Below are 16,215 nucleotides of genomic sequence, written 5' to 3' on the forward strand. Positions count from 1 at the left end.
ATTTATTTATTTATTTTTTTGAGACAGTTTCTCCCTTGTTGCCGAGGCTGGAGTGCAATGGGGCAATATCAGCTCACCGCAACCTCTGCTTCCCAGATTCGAGCGATTCTCCTGCCTCAGCCTCCCGAGTGGCTGGGATTACAGACATGTGCCACCACTCCCAGCTAATTTTGTATTTTTAGTAGAGATAGGGTTTCTCCATGTTGGTCAGGCTGGTTTTGAACTCCCGACCTCAGGTGATCCGCCCGCCTCGGCCTCCCAAAGCATTGGGATTACAGGCATGAACCACCGTGCCCAGCCAAGATCTACACTATTATGTCACCCCAGAAAGTGAACTCTCACTCTTCCCAGCCAGTCTCTTTCTTATCCTAGGTTAGCTTGCTTATTCTGGAATTTCGTGTATACAGATGCATGCCATGCCATAGGTACTCTTTTGTGTCTGCTTTATTCTGCTCAACACCATGTTTCTGAAATCATGACCATTGTTGTATGGTTCTCTAAGTCCATCATTTCCATTTCAGACTCAGCATATGCTGAGTTCAACCTGTTGAAGGGCTATCTCTGTTTAATTCACCATCTTGAAAGAAACATTTAAAATTGAGATGTTTTCAAGAATATATAGTTAAATCCTGAGGAATCGATGTAGAAATGTTATCGTCTTCACTCACATAAGAGTCTAATGGAATTAATGTCAACAATCTTAGAGAAATCCCACACTATTCATGCCATTTTCATGATCTCCACCTTGGTAATTTTTTTTTTTTTTTTTTTTTTTTTTGAGACAGAGTCTCGCTCTGTCACCCAGGCTGAAGTGCAGTGGTGCGATCTCGGCTCACTGCAACCTCTGCCTCCCGGGTTCAAGTGATTCTTCTGCCTCATACTCCCAAGTAGCTAGAACTATAGGCGGGTGCCACCATGCCCTGCTAATTTTTTGTATTTTTAGTAGAGATTGGTTTCACCGTGTTAGCTAGGATGGTCTCAATCTCCTGATCTCGCGGTCCACCCACCTCGGCTTCCCAAAGTGCTGGGATTGCAGGCGTGAGCCACCACGCCCGGCCCACCTTGTTAATTTTTAAGCACTAAAATTCGATACTTATTTGTGAATGAAGTAATCTCTTCATTGTATTTTTTTTTTTTTTTTTTTTTACTTATGCTGAGCTTTAAATGACAAAGATTCATATAATCCAAGAGAGAAGTATTATTTAGAGGGATTCTTTTACCATGTGATATATAATAAATGCATCCAATGTTATACATCAATTTAAAAAACAAGTAAATAACTAAAGAAAAGATAACTACTGGCCAGGTGCAGTGGCTCACACTTGTATTCCCAGCACTTTGGGAGGCCGAGGCAGGTGGATCATGAGGTCAGGAGTTGGAGACCAGCCTGGCCAAGATGGTGAAACCCTGTTTCTACTAAAAATACAAAAATTAGCCGAGCGTGGTGGCAGGCGCCTGTAATCCCAGTTACTCAGTAGCTGAGGCAGGAGAATCGCTTGAACCCGGGAGGCGGAGGTTGCAGTGAGCTGAGATCATGCCACTGCAATCTAGCCTGGGTGACAGAGCAAGACTTTGTCTCAAAACAAAAAGAAAAGGAAAGATAAGATAATTACTTTATACTTAGCTTGTCTTAGCCATGAGTGACGGGCTGCATGTGGCCCAGGACAGTTTTGAATGCAGTTCAGCACAAATTTGTAAACTTTCTTAAAACATTAGGAGATTTTGGCCAGGTACAGTGGCTCATGCCTGTAATCCCAGCACTTTGGGAGGCTGAGGCGGGCAGATTACCTGAGGTCAGGAGTTCGAGACCACCCTGGCCAACATGGCAAAACCCCATCTCCACAAAAAATAAAAAAATTTGCTGAGTGCACTGTCAGGCACCTGTACTCCCAGCTACTCAGGAGGCTGAGGCAGGAGAATCACTTGAACCTGAGAGGCAGAGGTTGCAGTGAGCCGAGAGCACACCACTGCACTCCAGCCTGGGTGACAGAGTGAGACCCCATCTCAAAAAGAAACAACAAACAAAAACAAAAACAAAAACAAAAACAATGGCCGGGCACGGTGGTTCACACCTGTAATCCCAGCACTTTGGGAGGCCGAGGCAGGCAGATCGCCTGTCGGGAGTTGAAGGCCAGACTGGCCAACATGGTGAAACCTCATCTCTACTAAAAATACAAAAATTAGTCGGGCGTGGTGGCAGAGACCTGTAATCTCAGCTGCTCGGGAGGCTGAGGGAGGAGAATGGCTTGAGCCCAGGAGCTGGAGGTTGCAGTGAGCTGAGATTGCACCACTGCACTCCAGCCTGGGCGACTGAGTGGAGCGGAACTCTGTGTCAAAAGAAAAAAAAAAGAGGTTTTTTTAAGATCATCAGCTGTTGTTAGTGTCAGTGTATGTTATGTGTGGCTCAAGACAACTTTGCTTCTTTTAATATAGGCAGGGAAGTCAAAAGATTGGATATCCCTGCTTTATACCAAGAAAGACAACACCCCACATTTGCAATGCCTAAAAACACTACCAGCCATCTGAAAAACATGAGACTTCTCTAACTTCTGTTCTTTTTTGTAGCAGTGGAATCCCACGGTGATATCTGAGGGATGTGGTTACCTTTTGGAGGAGGTTGACGGTTTCTAAGGATGATTCTTTCTGAGTGAAATATTGTCAGTGTCATTGACCTTTTCATTATTTCAACTATTATTATTCCAGGTTATCAATACTCTGGCTGACCTTCGTCATCGTGGGACTGACTTTGGTGGAAGTCTTTGGTTACTTATCATTACTGTGTTTCTGAGAAGTTATAAATTTGCCATCTCCCTCCGCACAAGTTACCTTTCTGTGAGTATACTAACTTTCTGTAGAGGTATACTTGTAATCACAAATAAGAATAAGTTATATGAAACAATTCACGTTTCTGGACTTCATTATGAATATGTGGTTTTACCCCAAAAATCAGGGAAATGATTTATTAGCATAAGAAATATGAAAATATCTGCCATTTACATTATGAAAATTAAATAGGTCGGTGTTTAATAGAATGTCAACAGAGCTTTTGGTCAAAAATAAGTTTTTTTAACCTTTGTGCTATTTGTCACAAATGGAGTATGAGGTTTCGTCACTTAAATAGGAAAGTCTTTCTAAACTCTTCTGCTTTATAGTTCTATCGCATGGGTGGAAGGAAAACTTCCAATCTCCACTCTGAAGATTCACTGCAGAAATGAGCTGACAACAGACAGCTTAACAGGAAAAGAAAAACATAGAACAGGCATAAACATGGGAACCAGCTGAAAAATGAGACTGCTAGAAGGGCTGGATGGTTGATGCTTAAAGAGCACCCTCTTCTGAGGGGAGAGGGAGATAGATGGAGATGTAGGCCATTTAGAGGGGCAGCAAATGATTTTTAGGGGAAATGAAAGAGCCCAAGGAACAAACAGTTGGCCTGAGACAAAGTTCCTCTGAGGTCATAGGGACGAGGTGACAAACTGCCGGAAGGTGAAGGGCAGAACTGCACTGGGTCTCATGATGCAGAGAAAGCCCCAGAGAATCTCTTAGAACTGCCCTCCAAGAGAATCAATGAAAAGTGTGTCTGGGCAGGGTAATTTTGAATGACATCATTCAAAGTGCATGTTCCCACTTGCAACTGGAGAGAGATCAGTATGTCAAAAGTCTGTACTTGGTAAGAATTTGGCTGCTAAGTTGTGCCATAATTTGTCTTTTGAGCCTTTTTTCCTTTGGGGAAGTTGAGCTCTACATTTTGTCTTGCCATTCATGACAGTAAAAATGTGGTCATCTGGGGGCTGAACCTCCTTCTGAACAATGATCCAAGATAAAAGTACTAATACCACAATGCTTTTTTATATTCAAGGGAAGAGGAAGTATGTTTCAGTTTTACCGCCTAGATAATTACACGTCATTTGGCACTGCCTTTCAAGATATGTAGAAAACAGAAAATATATGAGTTATGAAGATATCTAGGCACATTTAACATTCTCTGTGCCACTTAGTCCTGAACAGAGAATTTTCGGTATAAATTGGAGGAAGCTTTTTTTTTTTTTTTTTCTTTCTTTTCTCACCCCCAAGACGTGTCTCCCTCTGTTGCCCAGGCTGGAGTATAATGGTGTGAGCTCGGCTCACTGCAACCTCCACCTCCTGGCTTCAAGTGATTCCCCTGCCTCAGCCTCTCAAGTAGCTGGGATTACAGGTGCCCACCACCATGCCCAGCTAATTTTTGTATTTTTAGTAGAGTTGGGGTTTTACCATGTTGGCCAGGCTAGTCTCAAAACCCGACCTCAAATGATCCACCCGCCTCAGCCTCCCAAAGTGCTGGGATTACAAGCGTGAGCCACCACGTGAGCCAGGGGAAGTTTTTAAATTTACCACTTTTTAACAATTCCATTTAGGAAAGTTCAGTTGAGCTGTTGGACTTGGACAACTTTGCACCTCTCATCTTTGTCCTTGTCATCTAGTCATCTATACCATTACCTCCTAAGCAGGGACATCATGGGTGCCATGAAGCATTCATGCGTGATGGCATTTCTTTGCCTCTCATTTCTTCGTGTGTTTGACATTTCTCCTAGCTCCAAACTGGGCCAGCTACCTTTCCTATGAAATCTAGCAGTAGCTGTGGGATAGACGTGGTTGCTCTTCTCATCTTTTTAGATTACCCATTGCTTCTCTCGAAATCCTAGTACATGATTTTTTTTTGATCCTATGTGCAGAAATCAGGAAAAAACAAATTCTACAAAGAATTTGAAAGATATTATTTCAGGCCAGGTGTGGTGGCTCATGCCTGTAATCCCAGCACTTTGGGAGGCTGAGGCAGGTGGATCACTTGAGGTCAGCAGTTCAAGACCAGATGGGCCAACATAGTGAAATCCCATCTCTACTAAAAAGACAAAAATTAGCCAGGCATGGTAGCAGGCACCTGTAATCCCAGCTACTTGGGAGGCCGAGGCACAAGAATCGCTTGAATCTGGGAGGTGGAGGTTGCCGTGAGCCACGGTAGCGCCACTGCACTTCAGCATGGTTGAGTGACACTCCGTCTCAAGAAAAAAGTCATTTCAATGACTACCTCAGGAGATTCATAGGTATCTGACCCACATCTGAGATGGGATTTGCATTGCATTTTAGCTATGATGAGAACAAATATTTAATGTCTTCGAAGATTAAAAGCATACTGTGATAATATGGAAATCTTGGTGGGAATTCAGTCATTAGTGAGAATGTTTTGCGTTAAGTTCAAACCGGCCTCAACGAAGCTGATGTGAGGGAAGGGAAAGTGAACTCTGAGTAGAGCAGGGACAGAAGAAAGATGCTCCAGTGCGGATCAGGAAGGAGCAGGGGGTGAAATGTTACAAATTCTAGAACTCAGAGAGCTGAAGGTAATTACTTCCTTTTCAGGTTGTGAAACATGTTAACCTGTGGTAAAATACTTACAAGATGATAATTACCATCTAACCGTGTTGAAGTGTGCAGTTCAGTTGTGTGAAGTATATTCATGTCATTTTTTTTTTTTTTTTTTGAGACGGAGTCTCACTCTGTCACCAGGCTGGAGTGCAGTGGTGGGATCTTGGCTCACTGCAACCTCTGCCTCCTGGGTTCAAGCAGTTCTCCTGCCTCAGCCTCCCGAGTAGCTGGGACTACAGGCGTGCGCCACCATGCTCAGCTAATTTTTGTATTTTTAGTAGAGACAGGGTTTCACCATGTTGGTCAGGCTGGTCTTGAACTCCTAACCTCGTGATCCGCCTGCCTCAGCCTCCCAAAGTGCTGGGATTACAGGCGTGAGCCACCATGCCCAGCGAAATCTAGGGCTGGAACATGGCTGCAGCATATAAATAGAATTGAATTCCATCGTTTTGTTAACCCTGTTTTTTGTTTGTTTGTAGTTGTTGCTGTTTTTGAGACACAGTCTCGCTCTGTCGCCTAGGCTGGAGTGCAGTGGTGCAATCTCGGCTCACGGCAGACTCTGCCTCCTGGGTTCAAACTATTCTCCTGCCTCAGCCTCCCAAGTAGGTGGGACTACAGGCGCCTACCACCACACCCGGCTAATTTTTGTATTTTATTAGAGACAGGGTTTCACCATATTGGCCAGGCTGGTCTGGAACTCCTGACCTTGTGATCCGCCCACCTCGGCCTCCCAAAGTGCTGGGATTACAGGCGTGAGCCACCACACCCAGCCCCTGTTTTGTTTTTGTTTTGCTTGTTTCTTAGGGTTGTTTTTCTATTTATGGTAAAGGCATTGGCTTTCCATTTGTAGCATCAATCGAATATTTCCTGTTAACAATAACCTTATGTCATAGTAAATGGTAAAGGGATTTAAAGCAGTGGTTTTCAGCTGCCAGAGGCCTGAGTGAGTTTGGGCACACTCTGTGTGATCGGGCAGAAGGCCTGTGGGAAGTTTAGCCGAGGACAGGGCCAGGAAAGGTGATGGACAGTGGGGGTCTGTCCTGGTCACCAGGCCCCTGGGTCCTGCCCACCTGCTTGGAGCTCCCCACCCATCACACACGATGCTGCCAAGCCCTCTGGGTATTGTGGGCAAATACCTTAGGAGAGAAGCTGATGAACTTTGTTTCTTGAAATGCACAGATTCCTTGGACATCCCTGAGAGATCAATCATGAAAGTCAACTTGGTTTTCTCCCCCTCATTTGGGTTCAGAATTTAAAGTCCACACACACAGGCAGTAAGATGATATAGATAAGGACATCATCACTCGGTTTCGGATGTTAAAATGTCTAGGTGGGTTAGGGGTGATTTGAGATCACACAACCTTGTGGCACAAAGAGGAATTCCCAGGCCAGAGGGAGACATTTTATTGCCATGTTATGATCTTATCATTGAGTTGAAAGGCAATCTTGTTTCATTTTGGATTCTTTCTTATGTTTATGTCTTATAAGGGCACTTTGAATTTCCAAGCAAATAATAATTTTGAATTAGCTTTTAATCGTTGACTTCTAGCACAGTTATATGATCAGAAACATGCTGTGTGATTGGATTGCTCTCAAACATATTGAGATTTGCTGGAACAAAATAAGTCAGGTTAATTTTTGTAAATGTACCATGCCTGCTTAAAATGAATGTATGTACATTTGTTCCTGAGATACAGGTTGATGGGCGGATGGCTACATGGATGTGATGGAGATGTTTTACTATCGGGACCTTCCGCATCCTGCTGATGTTTTGTTGCTTAAGATATGAATGGCTGAGCGGAGGCTGTAAACCCTGGCACTCTGCTTGGGTATGAGGTTCTTCCTGCCATCCTGCCATCATTTGTTTTTTATGTTTTGTCGCCAAAAGTGACCTTGAGGAACCCTGGGAGCTCAGGAAGGAAGGAGCGCCCAGAAGCAGGGACAGGGAGCTGGTTGGGGAGGACCAGAAATCAGGTTTGTGAAGGTTCCAGAGAGGACCTGGCCTTGGGAGGAGCGTGGGGGACTGAGATGGAGGAGGGGTCATTGGAATGATGCGGGCGCTACTTGGAATGTCCATTGTGAGGCACCACCGGGGTCATCAGGGATTGGTGGAGAGGGAGTATGAAGCCCCAGGGTTGCTAAGGGAGGGCCCAGACCGAAGAAGGTTTGGTGGAAAGCAGAACCTTAGTCTCCCTCTAATTGCTCCTAAGCCTCAACGCTCCCTTGCCCCGCGTGTCCTGTTGCTTCCCTGATCTTCTCCGTGACCTGTAGCTAAGCCTTCCACCAGCGCTTGAGTACTTAATTTGAACCGGATCCTTTCCCAGACCCTTTCTTCTTCTCCTCCTCCTCCTCCACCTCCTCCAGGTGCCCAACAGCCCCCTTCTCCTCCTTTCCCTTCCCTTACTTCCCCCCTTCCCCTCCCCTTCCCCTCCCCTTACTTCCCCCCTTCCCCTCCCCTTCCCCTCCCCCTCCCCTCCCCCTCCCCTCCCCCTCCCCTTCCCCTCCCCTTCCCCTCCCCTTCCCCTCCCCTTCCCCTCCCCCTCCCCTCCCCTCCCCCTCCCCAACTCAGATCCGGCCCCCGGTCCCCGTCCCGTTCCCTCCCCCCTGCCCTAAGCCACCTCCACCTCTGTCCTGGCCGCCTCAGGGCGCCTGAAAGGACCAGGACATGCGGGTGCTGTGGCTGCTCTTTTGGCTCCTCTTTTGGCTCCTGCTGGCATTTATCAGCCATCAGTCCACCTGTGTGAGTGGACGGGTGCTGTGGCTGCTCTTTCGGCTCCTCTTTTGGCTCCTGCTGGGATTTATCAGCCATCAGTCCACCTGTGTGAGTAGACGCTGGACCCGCGGGGTTTCTTCCTTTTTACTGGGCTGTGTCACGCGGCATGAAATGACACAGCTCAGGCCTGTAATCCCAGCACTTTAGGGGGCCGAGGTGGGCAGATCACTTGAGTCCAGGAGTTGAAGACTAGCCAGGGCATCATAGCAAAACCCCATCTCTACAAAAAATTCCAAAAAAGATTAGTCGGGCCTGGTGGTGCGTACCTGTTATCCCAGTTACTGGAGAGGCTGAGGTGGGAGGATCGCTTGGGCCCAGGAGCTGGCCGTTGCAGTGAGCCGAGATGGCCCCGCTGCACTCTTGTCTCTAACAAACAAAACGGACCAAAACGAAGTGAAATGTCATTTGATTTGTGTCATCTGGTTTGATGACTTTTTTTTTTTTTAGACAGAGCTGGAGTGCAGTGGCAAGATCTCGGCTCACTGCAACCTCCGCTTCCGGGGTTCAAGCAATTGTCCCGCCTCAGCCTCCTGAGTAGCTCTGATTACAACGCCTGGCTAATTTCTGTATTTTTAGTAGCGACGGGGTTTCACCATGTTCGCCAGGATAGTCTCCATCTCTTCACCTCGTGATCCGCCTGCCTCGGCCTCCCAGTGCTGGGATTACAGGCGTGAGCCACCGCGCCTGGCCAAACTATATAACCTTAAGTGTAAGTTTACTAACTTTGGAAAGTACATACACCAGCATAAACCAACCCCCTTTCAAGATCTACATTATTTTATTTATTTATTTATTTTTTTGAGACAGTTTCTCCCTTGTTGCCGAGGCTGGAGTGCAATGGGGCAATATCAGCTCACCGCAACCTCTGCTTCCCAGATTCGAGCGATTCTCCTGCCTCAGCCTCCCGAGTGGCTGGGATTACAGACATGTGCCACCACTCCCAGCTAATTTTGTATTTTTAGTAGAGATAGGGTTTCTCCATGTTGGTCAGGCTGGTTTTGAACTCCCGACCTCAGGTGATCCGCCCGCCTCGGCCTCCCAAAGCATTGGGATTACAGGCATGAACCACCGTGCCCAGCCAAGATCTACACTATTATGTCACCCCAGAAAGTGAACTCTCACTCTTCCCAGCCAGTCTCTTTCTTATCCTAGGTTAGCTTGCTTATTCTGGAATTTCGTGTATACAGATGCATGCCATGCCATAGGTACTCTTTTGTGTCTGCTTTATTCTGCTCAACACCATGTTTCTGAAATCATGACCATTGTTGTATGGTTCTCTAAGTCCATCATTTCCATTTCAGACTCAGCATATGCTGAGTTCAACCTGTTGAAGGGCTATCTCTGTTTAATTCACCATCTTGAAAGAAACATTTAAAATTGAGATGTTTTCAAGAATATATAGTTAAATCCTGAGGAATCGATGTAGAAATGTTATCGTCTTCACTCACATAAGAGTCTAATGGAATTAATGTCAACAATCTTAGAGAAATCCCACACTATTCATGCCATTTTCATGATCTCCACCTTGGTAATTTTTTTTTTTTTTTTTTTTTTTTTTTTTTTTTTTTTGAGACAGAGTCTCGCTCTGTCACCCAGGCTGAAGTGCAGTGGTGCGATCTCGGCTCACTGCAACCTCTGCCTCCCGGGTTCAAGTGATTCTTCTGCCTCAGCCTCCCAAGTAGCTGGAACTATAGGCGGGTGCCACCATGCCCTGCTAATTTTTTGTATTTTTAGTAGAGATTGGTTTCACCGTGTTAGCTAGGATGGTCTCAATCTCCTGATCTCGCGGTCCACCCACCTCGGCTTCCCAAAGTGCTGGGATTGCAGGCGTGAGCCACCACGCCCGGCCCACCTTGTTAATTTTTAAGCACTAAAATTCGATACTTATTTGTGAATGAAGTAATCTCTTCATTGTATTTTTTTTTTTTTTTTTACTTATGCTGAGCTTTAAATGACAAAGATTCATATAATCCAAGAGAGAAGTATTATTTAGAGGGATTCTTTTACCATGTGATATATAATAAATGCATCCAATGTTATACATCAATTTAAAAAACAAGTAAATAACTAAAGAAAAGATAACTACTGGCCAGGTGCAGTGGCTCACACTTGTATTCCCAGCACTTTGGGAGGCCGAGGCAGGTGGATCATGAGGTCAGGAGTTGGAGACCAGCCTGGCCAAGATGGTGAAACCCTGTTTCTACTAAAAATACAAAAATTAGCCGAGCGTGGTGGCAGGCGCCTGTAATCCCAGTTACTCAGTAGCTGAGGCAGGAGAATCGCTTGAACCCGGGAGGCGGAGGTTGCAGTGAGCTGAGATCATGCCACTGCAATCTAGCCTGGGTGACAGAGCAAGACTTTGTCTTAAAACAAAAAGAAAAGGAAAGATAATTACTTTATACTTAGCTTGTCTTAGCCATGAGTGACGGGCTGCATGTGGCCCAGGACAGTTTTGAATGCAGTTCAGCACAAATTTGTAAACTTTCTTAAAACATTAGGAGATTTTGGCCAGGTACAGTGGCTCATGCCTGTAATCCCAGCACTTTGGGAGGCTGAGGCGGGCAGATTACCTGAGGTCAGGAGTTCGAGACCACCCTGGCCAACATGGCAAAACCCCATCTCCACAAAAAATAAAAAAATTTGCTGAGTGCACTGTCAGGCACCTGTACTCCCAGCTACTCAGGAGGCTGAGGCAGGAGAATCACTTGAACCTGAGAGGCAGAGGTTGCAGTGAGCCGAGAGCACACCACTGCACTCCAGCCTGGGTGACAGAGTGAGACCCCATCTCAAAAAGAAACAACAAACAAAAACAAAAACAAAAACAATGGCCGGGCACGGTGGTTCACACCTGTAATCCCAGCACTTTGGGAGGCCGAGGCAGGCAGATCGCCTGTCGGGAGTTGAAGGCCAGACTGGCCAACATGGTGAAACCTCATCTCTACTAAAAATACAAAAATTAGTCGGGCGTGGTGGCAGAGACCTGTAATCTCAGCTGCTCGGGAGGCTGAGGGAGGAGAATGGCTTGAGCCCAGGAGCTGGAGGTTGCAGTGAGCTGAGATTGCACCACTGCACTCCAGCCTGGGCGACTGAGTGGAGCGGAACTCTGTGTCAAAAAAAAAAAAAAAGAGGTTTTTTTAAGATCATCAGCTGTTGTTAGTGTCAGTGTATGTTATGTGTGGCTCAAGACAACTTTGCTTCTTTTAATATAGGCAGGGAAGTCAAAAGATTGGATATCCCTGCTTTATACCAAGAAAGACAACACCCCACATTTGCAATGCCTAAAAACACTACCAGCCATCTGAAAAACATGAGACTTCTCTAACTTCTGTTCTTTTTTGTAGCAGTGGAATCCCACGGTGATATCTGAGGGATGTGGTTACCTTTTGGAGGAGGTTGACGGTTTCTAAGGATGATTCTTTCTGAGTGAAATATTGTCAGTGTCATTGACCTTTTCATTATTTCAACTATTATTATTCCAGGTTATCAATACTCTGGCTGACCTTCGTCATCGTGGGACTGACTTTGGTGGAAGTCTTTGGTTACTTATCATTACTGTGTTTCTGAGAAGTTATAAATTTGCCATCTCCCTCCGCACAAGTTACCTTTCTGTGAGTATACTAACTTTCTGTAGAGGTATACTTGTAATCACAAATAAGAATAAGTTATATGAAACAATTCACGTTTCTGGACTTCATTATGAATATGTGGTTTTACCCCAAAAATCAGGGAAATGATTTATTAGCATAAGAAATATGAAAATATCTGCCATTTACATTATGAAAATTAAATAGGTCGGTGTTTAATAGAATGTCAACAGAGCTTTTGGTCAAAAATAAGTTTTTTTAACCTTTGTGCTATTTGTCACAAATGGAGTATGAGGTTTCGTCACTTAAATAGGAAAGTCTTTCTAAACTCTTCTGCTTTATAGTTCTATCGTATGGGTGGAAGGAAAACTTCCAATCTCCACTCTGAAGATTCACTGCAGAAATGAGCTGACAACAGACAGCTTAACAGGAAAAGAAAAACATAGAACAGGCATAAACATGGGAACCAGCTGAAAAATGAGACTGCTAGAAGGGCTGGATGGTTGATGCTTAAAGAGCACCCTCTTCTGAGGGGAGAGGGAGATAGATGGAGATGTAGGCCATTTAGAGGGGCAGCAAATGATTTTTAGGGGAAATGAAAGAGCCCAAGGAACAAACAGTTGGCCTGAGACAAAGTTCCTCTGAGGTCATAGGGACGAGGTGACAAACTGCCGGAAGGTGAAGGGCAGAACTGCACTGGGTCTCATGATGCAGAGAAAGCCCCAGAGAATCTCTTAGAACTGCCCTCCAAGAGAATCAATGAAAAGTGTGTCTGGGCAGGGTAATTTTGAATGACATCATTCAAAGTGCATGTTCCCACTTGCAACTGGAGAGAGATCAGTATGTCAAAAGTCTGTACTTGGTAAGAATTTGGCTGCTAAGTTGTGCCATAATTTGTCTTTTGAGCCTTTTTTCCTTTGGGGAAGTTGAGCTCTACATTTTGTCTTGCCATTCATGACAGTAAAAATGTGGTCGTCTGGGGGCTGAACCTCCTTCTGAACAATGATCCAAGATAAAAGTACTAATACCACAATGCTTTTTTATATTCAAGGGAAGAGGAAGTATGTTTCAGTTTTACCGCCTAGATAATTACACGTCATTTGGCACTGCCTTTCAAGATATGTAGAAAACAGAAAATATATGAGTTATGAAGATATCTAGGCACATTTAACATTCTCTGTGCCACTTAGTCCTGAACAGAGAATTTTCGGTATAAATTGGAGGAAGCTTTTTTTTTTTTTTTTTTTTTTTTCTTTTCTCACTCCCAAGACGTGTCTCCCTCTGTTGCCCAGGCTGGAGTATAATGGTGTGAGCTCGGCTCACTGCAACCTCCACCTCCTGGCTTCAAGTGATTCCCCTGCCTCAGCCTCTCAAGTAGCTGGGATTACAGGTGCCCACCACCATGCCCAGCTAATTTTTGTATTTTTAGTAGAGTCGGGGTTTTACCATGTTGGCCAGGCTAGTCTCAAAACCCGACCTCAAATGATCCACCCGCCTCAGCCTCCCAAAGTGCTGGGATTACAAGCGTGAGCCACCACGTGAGCCAGGGGAAGTTTTTAAATTTACCACTTTTTAACAATTCCATTTAAGAAAGTTCAGTTGAGCTGTTGGACTTGGACAACTTTGCACCTCTCATCTTTGTCCTTGTCATCTAGTCATCTATACCATTACCTCCTAAGCAGGGACATCATGGGTGCCATGAAGCATTCATGCGTGATGGCATTTCTTTGCCTCTCATTTCTTCGTGTGTTTGACATTTCTCCTAGCTCCAAACTGGGCCAGCTACCTTTCCTATGAAATCTAGCAGTAGCTGTGGGATAGACGTGGTTGCTCTTCTCATCTTTTTAGATTACCCATTGCTTCTCTCGAAATCCTAGTACATGATTTTTTTTTGATCCTATGTGCAGAAATCAGGAAAAAACAAATTCTACAAAGAATTTGAAAGATATTATTTCAGGCCAGGTGTGGTGGCTCATGCCTGTAATCCCAGCACTTTGGGAGGCTGAGGCAGGTGGATCACTTGAGGTCAGCAGTTCAAGACCAGATGGGCCAACATAGTGAAATCCCATCTCTACTAAAAAGACAAAAATTAGCCAGGCATGGTAGCAGGCACCTGTAATCCCAGCTACTTGGGAGGCCGAGGCACAAGAATCGCTTGAATCTGGGAGGTGGAGGTTGCCGTGAGCCACGGTAGCGCCACTGCACTTCAGCATGGTTGAGTGACACTCCGTCTCAAGAAAAAAGTCATTTCAATGACTACCTCAGGAGATTCATAGGTATCTGACCCACATCTGAGATGGGATTTGCATTGCATTTTAGCTATGATGAGAACAAATATTTAATGTCTTCGAAGATTAAAAGCATACTGTGATAATATGGAAATCTTGGTGGGAATTCAGTCATTAGTGAGAATGTTTTGCGTTAAGTTCAAACCGGCCTCAACGAAGCTGATGTGAGGGAAGGGAAAGTGAACTCTGAGTAGAGCAGGGACAGAAGAAAGATGCTCCAGTGCGGATCAGGAAGGAGCAGGGGGTGAAATGTTACAAATTCTAGAACTCAGAGAGCTGAAGGTAATTACTTCCTTTTCAGGTTGTGAAACATGTTAACCTGTGGTAAAATACTTACAAGATGATAATTACCATCTAACCGTGTTGAAGTGTGCAGTTCAGTTGTGTGAAGTATATTCATGTCATTTTTTTTTTTTTTTTTTGAGACGGAGTCTCACTCTGTCACCAGGCTGGAGTGCAGTGGTGGGATCTTGGCTCACTGCAACCTCTGCCTCCTGGGTTCAAGCAGTTCTCCTGCCTCAGCCTCCCGAGTAGCTGGGACTACAGGCGTGCGCCACCATGCTCAGCTAATTTTTGTATTTTTAGTAGAGACAGGGTTTCACCATGTTGGTCAGGCTGGTCTTGAACTCCTAACCTCGTGATCCGCCTGCCTCAGCCTCCCAAAGTGCTGGGATTACAGGCGTGAGCCACCATGCCCAGCGAAATCTAGGGCTGGAACATGGCTGCAGCATATATATAGAATTGAATTCCATCGTTTTGTTAACCCTGTTTTTTGTTTGTTTGTAGTTGTTGCTGTTTTTGAGACACAGTCTCGCTCTGTCGCCTAGGCTGGAGTGCAGTGGTGCAATCTCGGCTCACGGCAGACTCTGCCTCCTGGGTTCAAACTATTCTCCTGCCTCAGCCTCCCAAGTAGGTGGGACTACAGGCGCCTACCACCACACCCGGCTAATTTTTGTATTTTATTAGAGACAGGGTTTCACCATATTGGCCAGGCTGGTCTGGAACTCCTGACCTTGTGATCCGCCCACCTCGGCCTCCCAAAGTGCTGGGATTACAGGCGTGAGCCACCACACCCAGCCCCTGTTTTGTTTTTGTTTTGCTTGTTTCTTAGGGTTGTTTTTCTATTTATGGTAAAGGCATTGGCTTTCCATTTGTAGCATCAATCGAATATTTCCTGTTAACAATAACCTTATGTCATAGTAAATGGTAAAGGGATTTAAAGCAGTGGTTTTCAGCTGCCAGAGGCCTGAGTGAGTTTGGGCACACTCTGTGTGATCGGGCAGAAGGCCTGTGGGAAGTTTAGCCGAGGACAGGGCCAGGAAAGGTGATGGACAGTGGGGGTCTGTCCTGGTCACCAGGCCCCTGGGTCCTGCCCACCTGCTTGGAGCTCCCCACCCATCACACACGATGCTGCCAAGCCCTCTGGGTATTGTGGGCAAATACCTTAGGAGAGAAGCTGATGAACTTTGTTTCTTGAAATGCACAGATTCCTTGGACATCCCTGAGAGATCAATCATGAAAGTCAACTTGGTTTTCTCCCCCTCATTTGGGTTCAGAATTTAAAGTCCACACACACAGGCAGTAAGATGATATAGATAAGGACATCATCACTCGGTTTCGGATGTTAAAATGTCTAGGTGGGTTAGGGGTGATTTGAGATCACACAACCTTGTGGCACAAAGAGGAATTCCCAGGCCAGAGGGAGACATTTTATTGCCATGTTATGATCTTATCATTGAGTTGAAAGGCAATCTTGTTTCATTTTGGATTCTTTCTTATGTTTATGTCTTATAAGGGCACTTTGAATTTCCAAGCAAATAATAATTTTGAATTAGCTTTTAATCATTGACTTCTAGCACAGTTATATGATCAGAAACATGCTGTGTGATTGGATTGCTCTCAAACATATTGAGATTTGCTGGAACAAAATAAGTCAGGTTAATTTTTGTAAATGTACCATGCCTGCTTAAAATGAATGTATGTACATTTGTTCCTGAGATACAGGTTGATGGGCGGATGGCTACATGGATGTGATGGAGATGTTTTACTATCGGGACCTTCCGCATCCTGCTGATGTTTTGTTGCTTAAGATATGAATGGCTGAGCGGAGGCTGTAAACCCTGGCACTCTGCTTGGGTATGAGGTTCTTCCTGCCATCCTGCCATCATTT

General features: G+C 45.1%; 1 protein-coding gene across 1 annotated transcript in view; it reads left to right on the top strand.

Annotated features, from left to right (window-relative positions):
* The window catches only part of LOC134729351 (uncharacterized), a gene marked incomplete at its 3' end in the record, with an annotated part of 71,251 nt that overhangs the window by 32,663 nt on the left and 22,373 nt on the right, over positions 1–16,215 (top strand). Inside the window, exons 5-6 of the mRNA XM_063597953.1 lie at positions 2,704–2,832; positions 11,653–11,781. Coding sequence (XP_063454023.1) covers positions 2,704–2,832; positions 11,653–11,781 — 258 coding nt within the window. The remainder of the gene's footprint in view (positions 1–2,703; positions 2,833–11,652; positions 11,782–16,215) is intronic.

Source organism: Pan paniscus, chromosome 18 (genome assembly GCF_029289425.2).
Source record: "Pan paniscus chromosome 18, NHGRI_mPanPan1-v2.0_pri, whole genome shotgun sequence".
NCBI lineage: Eukaryota > Metazoa > Chordata > Mammalia > Primates > Hominidae > Pan > Pan paniscus.